Below are 26,260 nucleotides of genomic sequence, written 5' to 3' on the forward strand. Positions count from 1 at the left end.
ACCACAGAGAAAAAACAGGGATAAGTTTTGCTTGGATCTTCACTCGTTTACCTGTTCTCCCACCCAGAGCCCTGGCTGCTGCTTTCCGGAGACGATGAATGCATTGCCTGGTACGAAGTATATACAGAGAAAATACACAAGCTGGCGGGAAGAATGATGGTGTTACTATTGCAGGAATAATCCTTAAATTGTATCTTTGTATTCTGTTGAAGGATGCCTTTGTCTTTTAAGCTATATTTTAGTACCTTTATCTCTCCAGTCACATCTTACAGATGAGATGGCAGAGTTAGCTCCCAGTAGGAACAGGAATTGGAAGGACGACATTCCAAGCAAAGGAGTAAAGCATAGATGGATGGAATCAAGTTTTTTTTCCCATAAGTTTTAATGTTCTGGTGATGCTGAGAGACGTTTGGTTGGGCATAGGCAATATGGAGTCACTCTTCCCAGAGGCATGCAGCAGAACAACAACGGGTAGCAGTCACAAGTTGCAACAGGAAATTATCCTAGCTGCAAAGAAATTGCTTTTCCTATGAAGATAGTTAAGCACTGGAATAGGTTGCCCAAGTTGTGGAATCTCCAGCCTTGGAAGTATTCAAAGCTTGACTGCACAAGATAAAATATTCCCTTACAATCTAAATTATTCTGTGATTCTCTGAATTCAAGGCTGTTTACAACATGGTGCCCAATGTTTTGATGTAGCAAGTGGTCTGCCTCTTCCCCAGTTCTTTTCCTTCCACTAAAATCATTCCTCATCCCTATAACCATTAGATCCCAAATGCCCAGATGGGTAACTACACTTGATTTCCATGGAGGTTGCCCAGCCCCTGTTAAAACTCTCATCCAGCTCCTGTAGGTCAGCAAGACTCTGGTACTCATTATTCCAGTGCAATTGGCTTTGTATAACCTTAATGGACTAAGGACAAGCTCTGAAAGTATTACAGAAATTAGAGATGCTGCTAATGATCTGCAATTTTATAAGTAAAATTAAAAAGTGAAATAGAAATATTATTGTAGCATGCAAGAGATGCATGTGTAAAAAAAGCATGTCTAGGAAAAGTTAAGATTACTTTCTCATATTACACCTATAAAATTTGTATTCCTACTCTGCTGCTAGCAGACCTCAGAAAAAAAAATAAGACAATATTATTCCTAATGGTAAACCAGAGAAAAACATAGCAGTAAATTAAGTAATGCTTTGTGTGATGGCTTCTCTAAAAGCTATGGGGTTACGTGTCCTTGCAGAACACAGCCAAATCAAATATTATTCTTGTTTTCATAGTTTACATTTAGGTGCATCCTGGTAAGTCACCTTCCCAAACAATGCAATTCAGTCCCCTACACCCCCACCCCCCCGTATAATTCTCATTATATTCTCATAAATCTCTGGTGACACTTAAAAGCTTTGCTAGCTAACAACATATGCTGCCACCTGCAGCATATACGGACTTGGCAGGGCTTTCAGAAAAAGTTTTATTTGGGGAGAGGAGTTATTTTCAAGGATTCGGCAACAAAACTATCTGCCTGTATCTCCTCCACAGCCTGGAACTCCACTTTTGACTAGCGTATCTAGTGAAGGGACGCAACAGATAGCTCTTTTCTCATCTTTAAGCCATGTTTTTTTCTGCTGAATCTTTAGATACCACTCTGCAACCATAGAAACAGTTTGACCAATTGGAATGCATGCTGGAATTTTGTGTCGCAAGTAATCACTTTTCCTTATCGTGGAATTAACTTGAAACCAACAGCGTGTGAAGTTAGTTGAGATTCAAGTTGTCTTCCACTTGAAACAAACCTTTGATCAAGACTGCACAAATGCAACGTATCCGTGTCTAGTGCCTGGTGTAGAAAGGACGTAGCATTTGAAAATCCTTTATGACACATTCTTCAACCTGACATTTGAATCTGTTTGTCTACTCTTCTCCTCCCTCATTCGGGAAGCAGAGATGATCTCTTGCAGGGGAAGGCAAAGGAGGTGCTATCATTTCATCAGGGACAAAAGATTATTCTAACAAAGGCCTTTCGTATTGTTAAAAACTAAAAAAAAAAAAAAAGGAAATTGTCACAGAGGTCTGGGTTAAATTCAAGACAGAAAGGAGCAGTAGCACATCCAAAGCCCTGTGTAATTTATATTAATATAATATTCTGCATTTTGACTTTACATTTAGATTTTCATTTTTCATTTTCAGAAGTATCTGGCAGCTAAGAGAGAGGGAGCAGTTCATATTTCTCTAAACTATTATTTTAGGTTGCAGCAAACTCAAGGGGATTTGAGTAGCATGGTTCACACTCAGTTCAAGTTTTTGTTCTTGGATGAGAACTAATTAGGCATTTTTGGCAAAATTAAATGTTATATCTTAGGGCATGATGTTGTAGCAAGGCGTGAATTCTGTAACAAGTTCCACAGCAGCAGAATTACAGAAAACACAAAATTTTGAATATAAAAACCCAGCAAGGGTTTCCCATAGTGCTCTGTCAGTAAAACTGTGGGTTTTCCTTAGGGTGTCTCCAGAACATTACAGTTTCACTACTTTCTGAAGAGTAGAGAATTATTTACGTCATGGAGCCTATATATCACAAACAGGTATTTATGTTATTTGTGGAAAGAACAGACTTGCTTTTAGTATTATCTTCTCAGCTTTTAATCACGGCTATATGTCCATGATAAAATTCAAATAATTTTTATTCAAACTGTACAAAATAGTACATTTCTTTCAAAAGGGTTAAGAAACCATAATTAAATGTCAACCTATTAAGAGACTCACAAGAAAAATGGCTACATTTCTCAAAAAGTCCTACATTGAGAACCTTGCAGTATAAAAAAAGTTTAATATTGAAGTATTGCACGTGCAGAAGTGAGCTGATGGAATTTATCTTCTTTGTTAATTGACGACAACTGTGAATTCATTCCCACACAGGAAATCTTTAACTGGTGACAGCTAATTGAGAAAGGCAGAACACAGTACGAAATTTATTCTCACTTTCTTCCTCTGTGGAGGAGCAAAGCCAATAGAGCGGCATTATTTCATCCTACAGACATCTTCAGTACCCTGCTTTGCTTTGATTCATTGCTATTCCATGCACTTACTTTGTATTTATTCCAGTTTCGCTGTAGCTTTAGGTAGACAGTAAATTAGCCTCACTCACTGTACAGTTAATTGCCTATCTATGAAACAGGACTAGAAATTTGACAGATGATACTCATCAACAAAGTAGCAAGGGGAGTGGGAGGAATGGATTTAGGTAAGGATGGGAATGGTAGTAACTAGGATGGGACAAACTTTTTGAGATCAACCAAAGCCAAATAAATAAGTAAATAACTTCCCTATTATTTGGCGAAGCAAGGGATATCTTTGGTGTCTGACCAAAATATTGCAGTCAGTTTGAACTGTTCTTAGAAGTGAATATCATTTCATACCACCATGCCAAAATATTTTATTACAATATAAAAAAATAGGTTTTAAAATACACTTTTCCCAACCCAAATCAAATAACTTGAGGATAACAGATTTCAAAAATTCACGAAGGCATTTTGGTACCTCTGCATGTTCAGCTTTTTGCCCCTAAATTTTGTGGAAGAAAACATACCCAATTTTGATAACTTGTTTCCCCCAGTGGACATGGCTGATAATAGAAGTAAGCTGAATACATGCTGGCTCCAACCAAAGGATAGCCACTGATGCTGACAACAGTAAAGACTCTTTCTCAGTTTTAGATATACCTGTTTTGATTTGTTTTCTGCCACATTAGTGAATTAAAGTGGTTCATAAAGTGGTCTGCCAATTGCCTCAGCTAGCAAAAGGAGAGCTGTAGTGCTGGGAACAGGGGCAGGAGTGGTAAGGAACATGCAAGGCTTCCCTCCCTGAGCAGCAGTGAGCCCTTCCTGCACCCAACGTGCTGTAGCCCCTACTGCTTCCCCACCTCAGCCCCACCAAGAGGGACTCAAGCTCTGCTACGTGTGGTGCTCATGAAGGAATCATAGAATCACAGAATGGTTTGGGTTGGAAAGGACCTCAAAGACCATCTAGTTCCAACCCCCCTGCCATGGGCAGGGACACCCTCCACTAGACCAGGTTGCCCAAAGCCCCATCCAACCTGGCCTTGAACACTTCCAGGGATGGGGCATCCACAACCTCTCTGGGCAACCTGTGCCAGTGCCTCACCACCCTCACAGTGAAGAGTTTTTTCCTTATATCTAATCTAAATCGACCCTCTTTTAGTTCAAAGCCATTAAAGGAAATTCATGCATAAAGGAATTATGTAACTAAAATAAGATCCATAGTTTCCAGCTTTTGAGGGTCGTGGAGACAGCTAAGCTAGACTCGTTCCTAACATTCAATTTTCACTTTACCTTAAGGGGGATGTAAATCCACATCCCCCCTCTAAGAGGAGAGATCTAACCTTCAAGCCTGTGGCATTCTTAGGCTACAGCGCTGTGCTGCAAACATCAGAGACGGAGACAGCAGGCAATCAAGTGTGACGTGTGCAATGTACAACCCCCAACAGACCCGTCCATGCAGCAGCTCAACATGGCTCTGGCTATCCGGCCTCACGGCGCTCTGCCCCTACTTCATACCCAACACGTGGCCGGGCTAGAGTCAAAATGTCGAGTCACAAACAGCACTGTGTCGATTTTCATGGGAACAAAGCCCTGTGCAATTAATAACAGGGCATACTTTAGTTCAGAGAAAATGACTCCACCTTTATCTCTTTTTCCCTCTGCCAACACAGGCAATTATAACCAGCTCTGCACTCTCAGCTGCCCCCAAATTGCCAGCACTGTTGTCCCTTCTGCAGAGCCCCGACCTGTCACATGAACAGAGCTCCCAGCTGTGACTTTATATTCACGCTTCCAGGCAGAACAGCCCTTGGCAGGAGGGAGGCTGCCTTTCACCAGCACCATTTGCAGCTCAGCAGCGGCGAGATCTCTCATTCCCTGGGTGAACCCAGCTCACAGATGTGGCTGCCGCTGGGCAACTATTCCAAAAGTAGGTATTCCTCCAGCCGCACCATCACCTCCCTCATCTTTCTAAAAAGTAGTGGCCTGAGAGCCTCAGTCCTATGAGACACCATACAGTTTCCAGTCCCATGCAAGGAATCCTTACAGGAGATGATTATGGGGTCTGTCCTGTCCCCAGTCGCTTCTCTCCTGGGTAACACAGCAGCACTGTTCCCATCAGGAGGCCAAAACATCTCAAAGACAGAGCTTCAGCAATGGAGGTAATGCACATCCAAAGGGGATCTTGCACAACAGATACAGGAGAACCACCTTGGCAGATTTGTTTTTTTTCTCTCTGTGGCAGCGGACACATCAAACCCCGCTCCACCCCACAAAGGCGCAGGAGCTCCCACAGTGCGCTCCCTCCAGCATGCTACATGAGGTGTGCTGCTGTCACCTAATGCTGCCGTCACCTCATGTAAATCTAAGCCTGTTTCAGACCAAGAAAACTAATATTAAGTTTCTAAGAGAAATTAATCCATGGTTTTGGTGGGGTTTTTTTCAGCAGAAAGCACAGCCCTGATAACAACACAGCAGTACCTAAACTGTGAAAGGTTACAGAATCCATTAGACTCATAGATTGCTGGAAACAGATTTAATAATGACAGGCACACACAGTGTTTTGATTGTTAACAGCATGTCAGTCAGTGTACAGCTTCCACAGTCTCAAATGCCAAAGTCCGTTTGCACCTGCAGCTCACCTGCACTTGCCAGGCCTCCCCTGCTGCCAGCTCAACACTGGTGCCACCTGATGAAGGACCAGAAAACCCCTGGTTAGAAAGGGGCTCCAGAACAGAGCCGTGGAACGTGAAGCTTCATGGTATCTCAAACATGAAACCACGATGTTCATATGAAACAAGGTGAGACAGCCGCCTTTGTAAACTTTCCTGTTTTGATCCTGTTTTATGACTGCTTGAGGTTTGACTCCATTTTTCAATACAGAAATAAGATACTCCATTTTGTAAGTTTAGTACATGCCTCTTGCATATAAACATCATTTTCTTTTCTCCCTGAGTAAAAAGAGGTAGCTTAAAAGACAAGTTCCCTGTGCTGGAAGGCTACAGAAAGATTGGTTTTTGTACTGAAGTTCCCTCTGACAAACCTGCATGGAAAGCAGAGTTAAAACTCCTGCCTCACAACTCCAATCTTGCTGTCTCGGCATCAGACTGCAAGAACCTAGCTACGATTAATACACGGTGAGACAGCACAAGATTAGTTTCACCTATCGCAAAAGAACAGCTTTTGAAGATATATGAAAAGCTACATCCCTTTTGAAAATCTGTCCTATTCATAAGTTCTGCAGAGAAAAACATGTGCTCAGTCCTCTCATCTTTACCTCAGCAGATGTGCTACTCCTAGAAGGCAAGGGAGGTCTGCAGAAATAAACAGGTTGTTGATAGTGAAAGAGCAGAATACAACCAACACTTGTATGTGAACTAGTAAAAAGCAAGAGTGCAGCTGCATAACGTTTTCATAGCAGAGACAACTGGCTGGAGAAGGCTGGGAATAGATTTAATGATAGAACAAGGCTAGAGGAACGGGAGTATGTCCCAGAAAATGTGGGTAAGTGAGCTACTAGACTCCCCCTCAAGAGACATTTTTTGGAAAAATTCAAGCCAGGTATTTCAGTATATGTGCCGGAACTCCCCTGAAGAAATTTAATTTTATGTCTCACCAAGAACGTAACCCTCATTTCCAAACGTGGCTCAGCCTGCCCCGCGTACTCACTCTATCTCAGTACCCAAGGCAGCCCTTGCTTTATTCAGTGACATTTGGAAAATTGGTGTAAAAATGCCACATATAAAGAAGCTTGTTAACTGTGTGTCGTTTACACTAGACATGAAAAAAACTCCCTTACAGGCTCCCAAAGCTTATAGTTGCCACATGTTTTATATTAATTCAGCAAGAACAAAGCAGTTTAAGTGAGGCAGGTTGTTCCCTGCCAAATGTAATGATTCTATATGGTGGCCAAAAACATCTGAGCTAAATTTGGTGCACCACATGCATGGCAATGAAACATGAAAAATTCTCCACGTACGAGTACCACAAAACTGAATTGCAGGTTCCCACAAATTCCCCATAATTACCTCTTCAAAACAGTTGCTTGAAGAGTACCTTTTCCTTAAGCTGATAGCTACGGGAAAGGGATAGAGACAGAAAGGGACACAAATTAACCAATCTAAAAATGCAAAGAAAATACCATTATTCTTCCGATTAGAAATTGCATCAAAACTAGAAACTGGTAAGCAGGCAAGATAACTGATGAGTAAAGAGTCCCCTGAAACTGGAAGAAGGGAAATAAGCACTTCTAGAAAAGATGCAACAGTGAGAATACTCTTGTCCCAGGTACCAACCCCAAAGACCGCAGTATCTTCAAACATGTACTCACTTGAATGCAGCTTAAGCACACACCTGCCAAGGACCTTGTGGCTGGCTGTGGTCAGTAGCCTACACAGGGCAAGATGGTAGCGTTGAGAGTGCTTCATAGGGACAGACTTTCCCACCAGAGCAAAGATCCATGCTCCTGGGTCTTCTTGTGAGCTTTGGGCAAGTGAAACACTCCATGTCTGAAGAGACAGTGAAAGCTAAAAATTCAGATTATGGATAATTTGGATAGATAAAGGTACAGATTTTACATGATCCCATACCATCAGCAATGCCTGCACAATGCTGGTTTGACATTGCCCAGCAGGTGGGGCAGGTGACCATCAGCAGAAGAATCTGCATGCCAACAGTAAACCACATTGCGTCTCATTTTCCTGAAGCGAATGTGCTGTGCCAGAGAAGTTCCCTGCTCCAGAGAAGCCTTCTGGGCCACCAGGAGTTCACCTGCTTCCAGGGAGATGGATCCCTGACCCACCTCTGCTGTGGGACCCACCTGGTTCCCCACCATGGACAATATATTCTGAGGACAAGATCCTGGCTCCAGAGAAACCAGGGATAGCTTTCCAATCATCTCACTGATGGACAGGTATGGCTGGAGCACTGAACACGATGAGCACCAAACATCCCAAAGCACATGCCTGCTGAAGAGCGTAAGCCAGGCAGTAGTATGCCACAATGCCTCCAGGGACTTTCTGCGTGAAACGGGGTACGGCAATGGTGTAGCCACATCTCAAGACAGTTCACAAAGGCAGACAAAAGAAGCCACAATGCATACCAAGTTAATCAAGGAGCATGGTTGAGCTGTTGTCTGGTGCTGATTGTAAAGTGAGTTTTTAATCAACTCCAATACCTAATTAAAGATTCGTTTTTAAAGAAGGAAATCACAGCATCTGCAATAAAAATAACAGTACCTGTACCAAATGCATTCCACAGCTGTTTTCTGAATACTACCTTAAATATTACATTGGGAGGAACAGTACTCAAACAATAAAGTACTTCTGTTACAACATTCTATAAAACAGAGTATTTTGTGGAAAACAAAAAAATCTTAACATGGTACATCACTCAGATGCATTAGTTTCAGAGTGCAGCTCTGTACCCGTGACATTATAGGAAGAATGACAAGCCTATTCCCAATCCATACATCCAAAGACTAACATTTTTGAATTTTTATATAAAGCACTTAGTTGTCATCTTCCACTGATGACACTGTACTGAGTACAGTGTTATGTACTTCAGAAATAAATCCAGCAAAACCCTGAATATACTGTAGCAAACTGTTCTGTAAATACCTTGTTCCATGTGAGAGAGAAGTGGAAAGAATCTTGCTGTGAAATAGCAAAGTTGATGATCTCCTTGGTAAGATATTTACCAGAGTCTGAAATTTAAGACCTGGCAGAAAAGTTCTTAAAATGAAAGTTACATTGTAGGCCTGGTAGTGACATTCATCCTTAATAAATTCAACTTCTTTGGTGATGGGCACTAGGAATGTTGGCACTGCATAAAATTAACATTTTTTTTTAAATAAAGGCAACCATAATGCATTTTTAAATATTAATTCTGATTAGTCCCCACCCCCTCCCCAGCTCATCTGGAAAACATGAACCAGTTTTCACTACAGTATTAATCATCAGTGCAAAACTTCTCACCTACACACACCTGAATAGTTACAGTATCAGGAAGGTTACAATCCAGAGTTACCTCCTCATAGTTTGCAACATCCCCTACTAACAACTGGAAAGGATGCTGTTCATCTTCAATCTGGTACTACGTGGACGACTTACTGTCAATGAACATGACCTGATCTAAGCCCACATTTGGATATGGCAGACAAGGCCTCCATGGGGAAAATGGCTGTTGTAACAGGACAGGCAGACACTGACAGAAGACCTGCTAGCGGGTTCAATTAGTATATAGCGCTGCATTTGTTAGCTACCTATTAATTATAATATGAACCATTATTTCTCCTACCATAGGTGTCAGAGACTGCTGCAGGAGACTGATGCCAGAAGATCATCACTCTTTACAAAGTTACTGACAGACAGTACCAGGGGAGGTATAGATACTTAAGCTAAAGCAGAATAGAGTGGAAGAGGAATTACACATCAGCCATTACTGTTCCAGCATCAGAAAGAGGCCTTTTTGCTATTCATCTTCTTTTTATTTTAAGTCTGACACAGCTCAATTTCCCAAATGATCTTGCGGTTAACGTTCTTTACAAAGTATAAATATTACCTCATTCTTATACAGAAGAAATACAGCTGTTTGCATATACACACACCTGGACAGCAAGTCCTTGAAAGAACAGAGTAACGTGAAACGACAGAGCTAATACACGAAGAACAGTGATTTAGCTGAAGGCCAGGATGTCTCTGCTAAGGCAGGCAGTCAGTTAAGGTACAGTTCTCACTAGAACCTACATGTTTTAATAAAACCCATAACATATGAGTGGGATAATCAGAATCACGTGACATGCTGAACTTAGTTGTTACAGTCTGGTTTACAAACTGTATCCTGTAACTGCTGCATTTAACTGAAGCCATCAGATATAGAATTGCTTGAATACATCTTACTGGTATAAGAAAGCAACCCTGTCGGGTGACACGTTACCAACTCTTTTCAGACACTGAATATACTCAAAAGTAAAATTAAGACACGAGTGAGATCACACAAGGTTTTGGTAATTATTTTTATGTTGGTTTTATAGCTTTTTTGGTTTCTTTAGGAAATTCCTGCACAGCAAAAGGAATGAAGAATTCCAGCAGAGAGTTGACTTCCTTCAGTTCCAGACTGTATTCCACTGCTATTTTCTCTGCAGTCCATATTTGAGGATGAAGTTTATGATTATTAAGAACAGTCAGAGCCTCCACAATGGAAATTTTGCCTTTGGGAACTTTCTGAACATCTAGATCTCCCATGTGTCCTAGTTTTGTAAGTCTCTTTTCCTCCTGTTTACATGGAAGATGTTCACCACCTCCATCTTTTACCTGATTGTGGGAAGGAAAACAAAAAGAGCTCAACAACAGTTCTGTTTACTATGCATACTATAGCAGCCAAGCTGTTTTCCTAAATACAACATTTCTTGTCAGTTTTCCCCATCTTCACAGCATTAAAAAAAATTAAAAACTGCTTAGCCAGCCTTGCTTCTTGATATCACAAAAATTGTCTATTGTTCCACAGCCATGCTACATATGACATCAACCCCCACCCAAAGTCTGAAAAGCTACCATCCATTTAACTCTGTGTTGTACAGACTCGGCAGCCCGTCATACAAGGCAAATTACAGATTTTGGTAGCCAAACGTAAATGTAGATAACCTAGTATTTGGTACTGATTCATGGCACGGGGCAGGGGGGAGGAGGAAATAAATAAAAATCACACTACAAATTGGTATCCTTCTTCTGATACCACCGGAAATCCTTTTCATATAGTCTCTCTCCCTTTCATTTTCAGATTTTAGTTTTGCAACTAAAAGATATCCCTTCTTTTGCTTTGTCTAGAGAACAAGCTTTGCTGGACAAAAAGAAACTATTTTGCAGCATCATGTGGAGTTTAATTCCCACGACTACTGCAGTGCTCAGACAGGTGAAGTCTCTTCTCCCAAGTGCCTTCATGTTTCCAAGTCATTTCCAAACCAGCTCTGCTTTCCCCATATTGCCTTTTATTAAGATTTAACCAGGGATTAGCTCTGCAAAAGAAATACCATGAAAACCTTTCCTAAACTTAAGAAAAAGTATTTTTAAAGTTATCAGAGTCCATGACCACTGATTAGCCCACAGACACTCTGTATTAACTCATAAGCCAAGAAAACTGGTGTGGATGCTACAGTATCCGTAACCGTGTGTCTGTTTCTAAACTACAGAGAATGTCTGATGATACAACCAGTTCTCCATTTCTTCCTTTTACTTTGTGCTAAAACTATGCTCAGATAATAAACAATTTTTCAAATCTTAATAAAATGAACTGTCTCTGGGTATTTGCCACTTCAGGAATTAGAGTTGGTGCTTTTCCGCTGATGATGCACCAAGTATTCAGAATAACATCAGGAAAGGAAGGAAGCTTTTGCATGAAGTTTTCCCCACAAGCCTCAGTGCTGACACATTAATCACACTCTTACCAACAACTGCAAGCAGACACACCACTAGAGCAAGTCTTGTGTGGCAGCAACCTCAGAGTAGGCACGGAATCAAGCACTAAGATGTGTTCTGCTTTTGGCTTTTCCTCAAATCAGTCTTGACAGGATTACAAATGGAGGCGTTTAAAGATATTTAAATTAGACCTTCGGCACTTCAAGATTAGCGTCCTAACCTCTCTTATGAAAATTAAGGATAGAGATTACTTGGAAACTTCAGGGACAAACTGCAGAAAGTTAAGATATTTTTAATCTTGAGTAGAAAGTATTATGAAAGTGGCAAATCAGACTTAGGAATTTTATTGCTAGATGATTATAAAACTCTTATTACTGAATGAAACAGGCAGAATAAAATAGTCCAATAATGCAACAGGTAAAAAGCACAAACCATAACGTAACGAGGTGGAAAAGAGGAGACTGAACCCCAGTCTGCATATTACTGGGGAAAAAAAAAACATATTGCTTTTCCAGTCAAAGATCACAGCCATTAACAATGGCTGATCACGAAACAATCCAGAAGGTTATTTAGAAAAACCCCTAAGACACTTCCTCAGCCGCATAAGGAAAAGTCTCTGCATAGTAAGACATCAATATCAATAGTTAAAGATGTTAAATGTCTTTGTCCTCTATCACATCTGCGCTCCCATAGTAGTCCCAATCTCTTCTAACAACTCTATGAGACATCTCTGGCAATCTCCTACATCTTTGCAAAAGGTTGGCCAACCGTCTTTCTGCCTCTGAAGAAGCAGAAGTGGTAATTTTGGTGAAAAACAAACTAAGAGCAATGTGATGTTAAAAAGAAAGACTGTGTAAGCACTTAGGAGGTTGTATAATCACAATCGGTCACGTTCAAGACCCAGGGTCAAAACCAGTCAGTGCTACTGATACGTAAGAGAGTAATGAAAACATCACTTTTATCTATTAAAAAAGGTAGCCTTTAGGCAATAATAGAACACTTCATAAAGAATTTGTGCTGAGTTTGAAAACCACAAAGCTGATGCTGGTATGCCTCCTACAGAGAAACACACTCACCCGCACAGGTGAATCTCTGGACTCGACATAAACATCTTTTAACAAGGTGAGGAGCCTATCGTCCTTTCTGTGAATTTCTTCTTGTATCTCTGGGTGGTCTAAAGGCAAAGGGAAGAAGGAGGGAAGGAAAAAAAAAAGATAAAAGAAAGATCCGAGTCAAATTGTTTCCTTTTTGTTAAGTTCTGCCAGCTTATTCATTTCCCCGGGGGAACAGCACAGCTCCCCAGATGCACGGCGCTTCTCGGGAAGGTTTCATTTACCCACCGGCTTTAGCGGTAGTAACACCGCCTCACACGGAGGCGCCGCGGTACCCGTTAACGCCAACGGTGGAAAGCACCCGCTTGCGGCGGCCCGCGGAGCAGACCGGCTACTGCCGCCTCTGTGCGGGGACCCACTCCGGCCTGGTCCAAGAGACACGGCCTCAGGACCCCGCCGGCCGCTGCCCCAGCCGCCCCTAGCAACCGTCCCTAGCAACCGCCGCCGCTGCCTACGTCTCCCAGCATGCCCCGCGCGCCCAGCCACCCCGCTCTCAATGTCACCCCGGGGAACGCCACCGCCCCGCGCCCCCAGCACCTCGCCCGCGCAGCCCCCCCACTCCAGCACCCGGTCTCCCACTCCTGTGGCTCCGGTAGCGCCGCGGCTCCGCGCTGAGCCCGCAGACGCCGGGCCCACAGACGCCGCCCCCCGCCGGCAGCCCCCTCGGCGTCGCCTCGCGGCCTGGCGAGGCCGGCACCCACCAGCCAGCTCGTCTTGCCGAGAAGTGGGGTGTCGCGGCGCGGGCGTGGGCTTCTCCTTGCTGATCTCGCGGCGGGCCCGGCTCTCCACGTTGAAAGTCCGGAACACGCGGGCCAGCCGCCCGCCCATCGCCGCCGCCAACACCACCACGGCCGCCACCACCCGCGCCGCGCATGCGCGGACCGGCGGCGCATGCGCACAGGCCTGGCCGCGGGGAAAGGGACCGCGGTGCTGTGCGATAGCGGGCGGCGGCCACTGCAGCGGGGGGGGGGGGGGGAAACAACAACAAACAAAACAACCACCGGGGGAAAAAAAAAAGAAAAAAAAAAACAAAGAAAAGAAGAAGCGAAAAGCACAGACGAGACGAGTCCCTTTTTTATTTCACAGTGCCCGGGCGGTGTTCTCGTTCTCGGCGCTGCCTCGGACGCCAGCCCGCCCCAGGGCGCACCCCGCTCGCCGCGGCGGTGAGGGGCGGCGCTTTGGTCTTGCCGCGGCGGTGAGGGGCGGCGGCTTGGTCTTGCCGCGGCTTTTCTAAACGCCTGCGTGACCGGAGCCCCCGGTGAGCGTCCCTCCGCTCCGGTGGGAGCCAGGGCCGGGCGAGTCCCGTCGGGGAACGGCCTCAAGGCGGCGGGCTGGCCCTGGGTTCCCCGTTCAGCCGTAATTGCCGGCTGTCGGGAGGCCCCCCCCATACGTCATGTCGTAACTGTCGCCTCTTGATTTGTCAGGGAGTTACACGCCGTGGGCTTTGGTGAGGCGACGGAGAGGAGTTCGGGCAGCGGCGCTCTGGGTCGGGCAGGTGCCGGAGGCGCTGCAGTGCTGCGGTTCGGCCCGTCGCAGCACCCAGGGGGCCCGTAGCAAGAACGAGAGGGCCTCTCGGTTTGTAAAACGTTATTCGTGTCTTTCCCCCGCCCCCCCCTTCCACATTTTAGCCTCCAAACGTAGTGTGTCACCGTGTGACATCGCGTGCCCTGCTGACTCCTCCTCTGCAGGAGGTTATCTCACGCTTCTGTTCCAGCAGCCATTAACGAGGATGCCAATGTGAAGCGTCTCACCCTGTTTTTTTCATCTTAACAAGTTGTTACTTGGATAATGGTAACATGGAAGTGTTGAGGGATGTTGTGTCTCTTACTCTCATTAACGTGTATAGCATTTCTTTAGAGGCACCTCATTGGTTTATTCAGTGACAGAAAATTAATTTTATAACCAGATATCATCTAGAACACCTATTCCACATGAAAATCTGGACAACAGTTCCCCAGTACCGTTCAGAATTTGTGAGCTATGCAGCCTTCTCAGGGTGCAGTCCCTCTCTTTCAGCCCAACTGAATAATTTTTGTTCTGACTTGTGCAAAAATTGCTGAACTGCAAGAAAGAGTGGTGAGAAAGTACTTAGTCTGGAGCCACGCAAAATAAGAAAGGTGAAATTGTAGACAGAGGTGAAGTTGTTGAGATGGAATCAGCAGTTTAAACATTCAAGAAGAAAACCATAAGCATGAAAAGATACAATAAAATCCTCTGAGGGGAAGGCAGGCAGAGAAAGCAACACTAAGGACTATTAACTTGTTGCAAGAAGCAATAGAGCCTGATGCTCCCCCACGATTGTGGGGTCAACCAAGACTCATAGTGTGTCTTCCCAAAGGAGGTTATTAGTGGCTCATTAATTCCAGCTGCTATGTGAATTAGCCAATAAGTAATTGCTTAATGTTTTTAAGTTGTCTATGTGCTGTTTGCAGACTCTACTAATGCATGGTAATAATTGCCTGAATGAAGTTACTTGGAATGGGAGTGTTAATGAAGGACAAAGACAAGACCCAGCTTCTTGCTGTGTTCTTTTTTAGAAAGAAAACACGTATTTTCTGCCCTTGCATCCATCTAGTCATGCTTATTACTGTGGGCATGCAAAACTTGGGTTTTCAGAACTTGGTCTTCTACTAGTAGCATTATTTAGTAATAACAATGATGATGTGAGGGTTAGTAACCCTACAGCCTACTTGAATACAGCATAAGGAATGACAGTGTTTTCCTTAGGTGGAAGCCAAAAGATAAGGTGGATGAGGAAAGCCAAATAGATTTACAAACCCAATGGAGACAAGGTAGCATAAGCATGATCTGTGCTGGATCTCTGCTCTCTTGGGGAATCCTGGAGGTGCAGTTTCTCCACTTCTTCTTTTTAAGACTCTCACTGTCTGAAGGAGAAGGATAGAGAAACATGTCTTTAATTTATGTTCTCTGGTAATAAACTTACTGACCCTATCTTATTTTAGGCACTGCATGTGTAGTGATACTAAGAAGAAAAGTGATATTAGTGATAATAGGAGCATGGATGCTGTTAAAGCTGCTGGACTCAGACTGGTTTAAAAATATCAGTAGTCAATTACTTGCTGACTTAACCTATGTTCCTGAGTACAAGATTTGATACTTTTGTAAGTAGTTAGCCTATCCAGTGCAGCTGTAATGGTAAAATTCACATGGATGCCTTTGGTGATAGTAGACCTTCGATGTGTACTTTAGCATTTCTCTGAGACATATTCTTATGAATCTGTTTGTGGATGCAAGCCATTGTGTCAGCTTTGGAAATAAAGATTCTCTCCTTCAAAAGCTAAGAACTGCTGGCATCTGGGATCCAGCTCAGCTCAGACATGACTTCTGTCTCTGTAAAGCCTGAATGTGACTAACACTGCTGTAATATTTACTGACAGCAAAATAAAGTCACCAGAAGGCAGTTAAAAACAGTGATGTCATGCTCTGCCTGTCACTTCCTATCACTGAGGATGGCACAAAGCTGTTCTTTTTATGTATAAGGAAGCATCAGAAGTACAAGATTTTTATTCTGAAGAATCTTTCTTAGACTGTAGCAAGCAGAAGAACTGAGATTAAAAACCCTTTTTAATATAATTTGATGTTTTACCAATGTGACCATGTTGATAATAAATATCAGTAATCAAGAGCTTGGATATTTTTTTCCATATAAATATCTGCAAGTGTGATTATTAAAAAGTGAATGCATAGTTCCTCAAAGCATAAAAACTGTGTGTATTTAGCTTATACGGTGTTACAAATAGGATGCACTTTTCTTGAAACAGGAGCCTGATTTTTCCAGGGAACGTAAAAAGAACAAAAGAAATAATCAGTTCTCAAGTATCTCTTTAACAAAACAGCCCATCAGAAGAACACTGACTATCCAACTGAGTTCATACCAGCAGCCTGTTCTCAAACACATCAGAGAAAAATACTGTCACTTGCGCAATATACATGTGCCGTAGGCTGCCACACTGGATCTCCTTTTAATCCTTTCACACTGCTAAGAGAGAAATTTCTAAAACTACTGTGCACCTGGAAAATAAAAAGTACATTTATGGCCATTCATTGAATCTTTTGTTTCAGTTTTTCATCCCAGTTTTGATTTTATGTTGTGTGTTCTTCAGTTTTCATTCTCAGCTAGTTCTGTAGCTGAATGGAAAATCAAAAATTAATTTTGGTAGTTAACTAGCGTCAAAAGTCTGATTGATCTTTTGAAAATTCCCTTTAGAGATGGGAGAATAGGAATGTCTGCCATTAACTTGTTTTGCTGTGAGGTGCTACTAAGGTTTTTCTGCTGTCTTTACTATTCAGAAAAGTAGGAATCGGAGTAGTAGTCCAGATGGGCAGGTAATCTCAGTGAAATAAGAGGGGGTTTTTAGTAACGGGTGCCCAACTTGAGAATTTTTGAGAGGAGGCAGGTGAGGTTTGCCACGTGATTTATGATTTATAGTCTGGGAATGACCCAGAGGTCGACAGCAGAGGAAGATTAGAAGTGCCCTTATACAACAGCGGCATAGTTTTATGTTTGATTCTGTCACTGACACTGTTTTTCTCTTCTTATATTTTTGTTCATAATTTATGGCAGTCTAAAGGGATACTCTAGCAAATTCATGTATAATTAGGATTCAGGGAATTGAGTCCTCTGTCCTGATTACTGTTTCCCAGTAAATACAATGAGAGCATTGATCCATTTGTTCCTTATCTCATCAGCATTAGGCAGAACCAGAGAACATAGCATTAGCAAGAATTGATTATGAGCCAAGCAAAAATGACTGTCCTGCAACTTTGTAAAGATGAACTCAAGAAAGATGGACATTTAGATCACTGTTGCCTTGCAGTGATTTCTGGTTGTTCTGTTACTTAATTCAGTTTGTTTCAGTGTTATTGGCTTCAACTGATCCATCTTTTGCTGGCTCTGAAGTATCTACAAACACATGGAAGACTTTTGCTTAATTCCAGGCTGTGATCAGTGTTACCGAACACTTGCATCTTTTCAAGGCTAGGTGGCTGCAGTGCTTTATTTAAAGGAGGTTTTGTCAAGTCCTTACGTGGATGAAGTTTATGGAGAATGCAGCAAGCTCATGTGTACAGGTTCACACACCAGCCCAGACAGGTCACTAGCTCCTGGTCAGATAACATTCATTTCAGAGACATTGCATTTAAATCCTTCTGATGATTGACTGTGGCTTGGTATACCTGATGTCATCTTCCTCAGGTTTCCTACCTGATTTTTATATCTCAATGAGCAGGTTACTTTGACTTGGAATTGGAAATGCACGGTAGGAGCCAGCATATTTGAGAATGAGGCAGCCTGGTACTGGAATTAATTAATTATAGCAATTACATGTGCATTTTTATTTTTACTCATAGGGTTCAGTTCCCAATGCTCTTTTCTCAGTGGCAGTACTAGTTGAGAGAACCGACACTGTGATTCTTTCCTGTAGCCCTGGCTTGTTTATCCCTCTTCCACAGCAAGGGTGTAGGAACTCTTCAAGCGAACAACGTCAGCTAGCTGGTCTGATTTAATAAAGAAAAGAAGTCCTGTAATGTTTCTAAGCTGTATCGGTTACTGATGGTTTGCCTGGTCCCACAAAAAGCCACCAAAAACACAAGAAGAGAAACAAAAGGCAGATGACAGGAGAAGTATGAATACCTTGAACTGGTATTGCTGCCAGGTTGGTTGGTTGGTTTGTGAGAGGTTGCACTTTGCACCCAGATTGTTTCACTCCAGCAGTCACAGAAACGACTTGTACTGGCTCCAGTGAGGAAGAGGTGACCCAGCGGTGAGAAGAAGCTGGGTGGAATGGAGAGGCGGCTCATCTTGGGCTTTGCTGACACACCAGAATCACCCAAGCAAACACCATCCCTTTGGCCCTGAAAAAAGTGTGAGTGAACGTTTATCCACTTGAAAGGTAAGAATTGTGTTAGCTGCATATTGATAAATGCAGTGACCACAACCATTTTGCTGGATTAACTACATATAAATTGATGTAACTTTAGACCTTTCTACCTATTCACTGGGGGTCATTGTTATTCAACTTGCTGAGCAAGCCCAGATAATTCCTTATTCTCCAGTAAGGTTTTCCATACCCAGCAGAGACCTCCCATGAAGAATTGCTCTCAAAGAGAACAGTCATTTTATTTAGGTGCTTTGATATCATAAAACTTACTCTGGTGGAGTTTTTTTGGTCGTGGGTTTTGGGGTTGGTTGGTTGGTTGGTTGGGGTTTTTTTGCCTGGTTGGGGTTTTTTTGCCTGAGGCATCCCATCCACATAGTGAGTTGATTTGGCTTCGTAGTATATCAAATAATACTGTCTTCTGTTTGCATTTGTGTCTGTTGTAAATCAGTATCTACAGAACAATTTCAGTGAATACTGATTCTGCTTTTAAAAGTGTTGATTGAATTTCAGGGATTAATTTACTCTCAGAAAAATACAAATAAAGATGTCCAAAGATCAAAGCATTTCTTTGTAAACAGAAGGTTTAGTACAACTTCCACCAGTTCCAGGGAGTTTACCCTGCACTTTACTGTCAGGAGAGGAGACCAAAGTGTAAATTATGTGAGTGAATGACGAGTAAGCCTGACCTAAGGGACCGAGATGACTGATTGGGTGACCTCCCTAACCAAGACGACTAAGACATCTTCTTTCCAGGGCAGCAAAAAAGGGATGCATGAGGAAATCCCTGCTTTCTACAGTATTTGTTATTTGATGATCTGAAACTTTACTTACATTCTGCTTGGCAAATAAAAGTGCACATTCTGACAGCTGAAAAACATGAAGTCTGTGATTTCTGAATTGCAGCACCACCTGAGTGTAGCTTGGAAATATGTATTCTTAGTCTGATTTGTATGAAACATACTGATAAAGATGCTTAACTTATATCTCTCTAATATCTTTTATCACAAAAAAATGAGTGATCCTGAGGTCTGATGTGGGCACAGTGTGTATTAAAGGCACAAGGAGGGAAAGAGGAACTTTTATTTTTAATCTATGATTATTCCACAAAACTGGACAAGCTATAGACCAAAGCAGGCTGTGAACAACTTAGTTGTTCAACTCAGGTCTGATAAGACCTAGGATGATTTTGCCCTAAGAAGGATTACACTCCCTTACCTATTCAAAGATTTCTCTAAAGAAGCTGCCTTAAAGTGGTAAGAGTTCCATTGCAGTGTGTTTGGGATTTTTATTTAGCTTTATCAGTTATTTTGAGATTTTCCAATTTAAATCATGTCATGCTGAAATCTCTTTCATGTCTGACTGAATGCTTCCCTGAAAACAGGGAAGAAGGAATCCAATCAATCCTTCCATACTGGGAGCCTCGATTTAAGATAGTGACCCACTTCCACCTGCATATCGAAGCATACTATGTCCTATTTTATTTATTCTAACACTGCCATCCACAATGCTAAAAGCAACATACAAAAATGGAGTCCCTCTACTTATTGCTCCTAAGAGGGATTTCTCAAACAAATCTTTAAAGAGAATTCTCAGTATGATGTGTAATCTTCGGTAAAGGTCTGATTTAATGTCCAAATTTAGAAATAGTTTTTTTAGTATGAATACTTGTATCTGGCGAATTATATGAAATTCTATTACATTCTTACGATCTAAGGGAGACTGAAAGTTTTTTGGGAAAAGAGAGTTTTATTTTTGTTTTTGTAAGCATAGGCTATAAAAACCAAGAGGACTAAAAATGTTTGGTGTCCTGCAATCTGCCGTACTGCAAAGAATGGCCATGGGAGCACAGCTGCAATTTAGGGAGAGCTGACTCTAGGCAGTATCAGTAGCCATGATTTTACTGCACTGCCACTGCAGTAGCAATCTGATAGTACAGAAGATAGCTAATATTCTGAATCCATTCACCAGCTATCTGCTGGAATAGTCATTGTCTGTTTCTTTCATGAAATATAACAGATAGAAATATATAACCTATATGTGCTGGTATGATGCTATTCTACTGTAATGTAATATTTTTCCCCTCCCCAAAAGATATTTGTATTTTCTCTATATGTTTTTAATTTGTGATCATGCATAAATATTTATACGGGTGTGATGCATTTTGTATACAGAACTTTCTAACTTAGTTCTATTATCTGTGACTTGTATCATGGGATTGAATTTCCATGCTTCTATAAGTAGTTGCAGAACCAGTTTTATTGATTCCATTTACACTTTAATTGCAGCCTTCTACAATTTGCAAATTGTGTATTTGCAAGCACAGTTTACGTGAAAAATTACCTATTGGAAACCAAATTTTGTGCAGAAGAGGGAAGCCAAAGTAGCCTTAGTGAACACTTCTAAAACCATTTTATATATATGAGTAAGATAAGGCTTCAGAAGCTGGAGAAGTTATAGCACAGTTCAATGGCTCAGTGGCTTAATCAGTGTTATACTGGGTAAGTAACATTTGAGCCCCTGTCCTGTACCTGTATTTTTCTAGATCTACAGTGGCTAAAAATCTGCTCTGCACACACAAAATACGTTTTGCAAAGCTTCAAGGAATACCATACCGAGATTACACATCTTTCCTGGCTGTTTCCACAAGCCATTTCTGCCAATTTTGAGTACTCTCCTTTCCAAGAAGCCAACGCATCTACACTGATGGTAGAAGAGGCTTCTATTAGGGGAAACTACCAGACTGCAAAGCAAAGAAAATGCGACCATAGGGTTACTACCTACAACCTTTAAGTAAAAGCCTTGAAGTAAAGCAGAATGTGTAACATTTTATTGCCAAAAGATAAACTACAGAGCATGATTTGAGAAATACATTTTATTAATGTAGCATTTAGTCCAAGAAACAAATGACAAACCATTATCTAACTTTTTTTTCTAAGAGATGCAGTCACCAATGGAGTTAAAATAGTCAACTCTTGATGATTCAAACCCAAACTTTTTTAAAAATTTCTGATTGCGTTCATTTTTTTTCCATATTTTAAATAGTAGCTTTTTAGGGGCTGACCTTAAAACATATCAAACATATAAAGTCCCATTGACTTCAGTAACATTTATGCAGAACAGGATAAATAGGAATGAAAATAACAGGGCAGAATCCGAGGCTCTAGACAAAAATCTACATTTGAAATGGATCAAAAATTCTCAGGCTTGGGGTGTGATCCAGTGAGGGTTAGGGAGGAAATTCCTGAGGGAAGATTTTCATAACTATCTACTGTTATCTACTGCATGCATTTTGTTTGTTGGTTTGTTCTACATCTTACTCTGAAATACCTTGTGGAAGCCATTATTACAGACACTGTTTTAGACAACAGGTATTCATATTCCTGATCAGGGGAAAATAAACTGATTCTCTACTTGCTTCATTTACCATAAAAGATGATGTTTTATTTGATTTAGGAATAAACCGGTATGGATTATTGCAACACATTGCAGAAAAATGGCCTGTTGTAACAGGAGTAATGTCCACTACAAAGGATTTGGTCTACACCTAATGCAGTAGTACCCATTAATGTATGTAAAGAATATCTGGGGTTGGATTAGTTCTCAGAGGAGGATATAGTTAAGACAAATAATGCTGTATTGCTTTAGTTAATTTTGCATTATTCCTAAATAGTATACTTTATGTACAGTAATACAGAAAATTAATTACACACTTAATACAGGTCTTCTGAGTGTTTTCAGTTTCATTTGTAGGTATCACCATTTCCCTGAGGGCTTACATACACAGATTGTGCGGGTAGGTGACGCATTGGAGAAACAAGAAAATGTTTCAGTGATACCAACACATGACTACTAGTATTGGAGTTCAACTGGAAATCATTACTGAAGTTAGAGAGCCATTTTGTGTGTCTCTTCTTTCCACAGCATCAAAAATCTGGGGGCAGCATGTAGGACACAGATGAATTTTGAACAATCACATTTATTAATTATATATAGAGAAAGAGTGTCTAAATTGGTAAGTGGCAGGTTGCTCTGGGGGGCTACTAAAATAGACCATTAAAGAGGTCCTGAGATATTTAAAGAAGTACTACCTCTATGTACTAAAGGTTCATTTTTAGATTGTATAATAAGGATATAATTAAGCTTCAGAGCTCCAGCATTATAACGCAGATGTAATGAGACTCCTTGAAGGCAGAGTTCTTTCTTTATGTAAGATGTCTTTGGGATTAAGATGAAGCTACCACACATTCCTGTATACATAATATAATGCAAAACCAGTGTTCTCAAGCAAGTTCAGGAACTCTGGAGGGATTAACTTTTTGTCTAGAAAATTAATGCTGAAAATAGTCAAGATTTCTTTAGTTCATAAACAGTTTGTCAGGATTACTCATGTTTTTCTAATATGGATTAAGAAATTTAATTCTTCGCAGAAGGCTATAATGCAGAGCGATAACAAATGATAAATTTCACATGCACAAAACTGCTAGAACCTGTTTTGGGTAAGTTTACAAAAATCCCTCTGAGCACTTTTCTGTGGGACCAGGCCTCAGCACCTAACTGCTGCCTTGAGATGAGGTTCTCTGCTCTACCTGTAAGTAGCAAGACTCTCAGCCTGTGGATGACGGAGACTTAAATAACTCCATACACTGAGTTACTCCAGGGGAAATGTCTGAATTACGGCAGCCAAGCTTCTCTTGCCAGAAATACTGCCAGACTATTCTACAGTTGGTGACGTGGCCCAGCTTCACCCTGGCGTAAAATCTCTTATAAGACTGTAGAAAAGATCCCTGCAGGGTATGTCTTTTTGCGGCATGGCGAAATTCACCTCCCACCCTACCGAGAACTGAGATTTTTAGATTTCTGCAAGCTGTTCCTGCACTCTTACCCTTTGTTCAGACATCAGAGGGAGCATGAGAAGTTATTTGTTGTTCTTTAATGTGTTTGGAAAATGTGGGTGATCTTGTAATGGTTGATTGCTATGATGATGCAGTATTTTCTTCTTTTTCTTACGCCCCTGTGGATGTACCATACTCGTCTTTGAGGACAGGGCAGAAAAGCAGAGCTGCAGTCTGTTCACACAGGAGACAGAAGAACATCAGTCTCAGAATCTATTCCCTCTCTCTCTTCCAGTGCTGAAATGTGGTGTACCAGTGATTTCCACTAGCAGACTGCAGCATACTCTGCATGGATATTTTCATAACATGAACTTTTTACAGTTGCAGGTATCTGTAAGAAAGCCAGATATATTTTTCTCTTTTTAATGAACAGATGATGTTGACCATTGTTGGTTTTTTTCTATTGTTTCACAGGTATTTCAGGCTCTTCCATCATTTCATAATAAAGGTTAGAAAATGGAGTGGAAAGTAACACTGCACTTTTAAAAACAGTAGTTACACCTCTTGCTAAAAGTAAATCTTTTTGTTCAGATGTGTTTTCTCTTTATGACGCATAAATGAATAAGGTGGGTTTTTTGTAGTGCAAAGTATAAATTGAAAATAGTGAAAGACTAAAGGGTAGTAAGCAAATGTGTAAGTAAAAGCTATTATAAAAAATACAAAAAAACTATGAAAGTGTGTTCCTTGTTTCCTAATAATAGCTAAACTTTGAAAGCTTTAAACTTTAATACTATTTACAACTTAGCATTTTAATAATGAATTACTTGTGTTTGCCAGAGAGGATCGTAACTTATGTTCTCTTTATTGTTCCTGTAGACTGGGAGTTGAATGGCAACAATATTTTGTTTTAACGCTAGAGTTTTAGCCAGTGTTTCTGATGTTGCAGGTTGTTTCCACTGGGAGAACCAGTTGATGGTTTCAATGACTTTTCCAAAGGAATCTTGCTCATTTGAGTCCTGTTCCTTTCAAGCAACATACATAAACCCCTTTTTTTCTGAACACAGCAGGAAACAGGAGATAGCTTCCATGCTCACTTTCAGGCCCCCAACAGACAACATTCACACACACACACAATCATATGCTTTTGTTGCTTTTATGGACAGGAGGGCCTGTTGTCATCTATAGCCCCTGTTGTCACAAACTAAATGTTTCATTTAATAATTTCCATAAACTGTCTCCCTCCCTGTTGCTTTTTGTCTCTTCCCCTCAGCTCCATCCTTGGAGCTACCCCCCCCAAGACAACTCCTAACCCTCCTGGCTTCAGACCAGATTGTTCAACTTCCACTCCAGGCTTGTCATTCTGGTGAATGATTTCAGCAACAGCTTCTATGGTTTCAGGTGGGAAAAAAAACGGTATTTGACTGTAGCTGGAATGGAAGTAGGTTATCACTCCTACTAACCTTAAATAGGATTTAGACTTTTCCATAAATCAGAGATTTTTCATAAATCAGAGAAAGTTAGATGCAGTCTGCCTTTTAGTGTCTCTTGCGCCATTACGACTTGCTATCTATCTGAGCAGATAATGTGCGTAAGGTGCCTGGTTCCCTGAGTGGAATCCATCATCCTGAAATTACTTTCAAGCATCCTTTTGTGTAGCAATTTAAGACTGCAATCTAATAGTGCATTGTCTCTAAAGGAGAATCCTTCTTCTGCTAGTCACCACCCCTCAACCCCCTTGCAAGAAGGGCTCCTCTGGCTGCATGGTAAGCCAGCTCCACTCACTGCCTGTGCAGAAAAACATTAACTTTTTTTTTTTTAATCAGAGTTTTTTACCTGAAAACACAAAACATCTTATAAATTGGTTATCTATACTACCAAATAAAATAGGTCAAGAAGCATTCTTTGGCCCTCAGGTCAGTTAGCCCACAAAGTCCACATCAATACGAATAAATCTTTATTACCACATTCTGTCCATAGTGTTACATAGTGTCCCACAGCTGACAGTTACTGCAGTCACATCCAGATGATGTTAGTACCCGTGTAAGCACGCCTCTGTTTCAGTACAAGTTTGGCCAGGTTAGCCTAAAAACTGCTGAAGACAGAACAACATAGCTATATGCTGTGATACTACCCTTGCATTTATCACTACTCAGCAAAACGAAGTATGCTGATAAAGTAGCTTTTTTTGCCTCAGGTGTAATTGCAATTTCAGTACCATTTTTTTTTTGTAACAGCTACGCTAAATTATTATAATTGGGGGTTTTTTTTGCAATCCCAAACAAGATATCTATGTCAGCAAAAGATTTTAAATTTAAATCAGGACACAGAATTATTTGCATCCCGGTCAGGTCACATTTTCAATTCTCTTTCAATAACATAAAGGCATGAACCTTAAAAAGCAGAATCACAAGAGTGCAACCTATATTTTCCACTTGGGGTTACTGAGAAGCCATACTGCCTTTCTACTTCTTAGACACTTAGGTGGCTCTGTTAGTACAGTCCTTGCAAATTCTGTGCGTTCAATTTTACAGAACCCTAGAGGTATGAGGGCACTTTTATGCACTTTTGGCATGGTGACAAATACAGGCACAGCTGTGAAATACCAAGAACCATCTATAACAAAGGATTTAGGGGCCTAAATGGGACTTAGGGGGAATGTAGGTAAGTCCAGAATGGTGACCCTGAAAGCCACCACTCAACTGCTGCTCAATATTTAATTCTACTTTTTTTCAGATACCCCTCATTTAAGAAGGTGAATAAGTAGCATAATACATATATCATCCTCAAGTACAATCATAATCCAGAAAGTGGCTGAGGGGTTTCAAGAACTTGGTACCTAAAGTAGAGATGTTATGTTTCCTATTTTACCAATGAAGAGAGGAGGACTTCTAACTGATGTACTAAGGATCTTTCTCTTACTGACTATGTGAAGTGTCTACAATAAACA

The 26,260-nt window shown here is 41.3% G+C and overlaps 1 protein-coding gene across 4 annotated transcripts; it reads right to left on the bottom strand.

Annotated features, from left to right (window-relative positions):
- Positions 1-2,362: 2,362 nt before the first annotated feature.
- On the bottom strand, positions 2,363-13,458 carry NDUFAF4 (NADH:ubiquinone oxidoreductase complex assembly factor 4). Of its 4 annotated transcripts, XR_008576635.1 has the most exons (5): positions 13,283-13,457; positions 12,546-12,643; positions 7,386-10,368; positions 7,084-7,130; positions 2,363-5,744 (listed from the first exon to the last, which is right to left on the bottom strand). XR_008576635.1 is itself a non-coding variant. In XM_054822264.1 (3 exons), the coding sequence occupies exons 1-3, from the start codon at positions 13,407-13,409 to the stop codon at positions 10,072-10,074; spliced, it is 522 nt and encodes a 173-aa protein (XP_054678239.1). In that variant the 5' UTR covers positions 13,410-13,458; the 3' UTR covers positions 2,363-10,071. The 4 variants fall into 4 exon arrangements, 1 of the variants encoding a protein (XP_054678239.1); XR_008576634.1 differs by having other exon boundaries at positions 2,363-7,130; XR_008576633.1 differs by having other exon boundaries at positions 7,084-10,368.
- Between the last annotated feature and the right edge of the window lie 12,802 nt (positions 13,459-26,260).

Source organism: Grus americana, chromosome 3, assembly GCF_028858705.1.
Source record: "Grus americana isolate bGruAme1 chromosome 3, bGruAme1.mat, whole genome shotgun sequence".
Lineage (NCBI taxonomy): Eukaryota > Metazoa > Chordata > Aves > Gruiformes > Gruidae > Grus > Grus americana.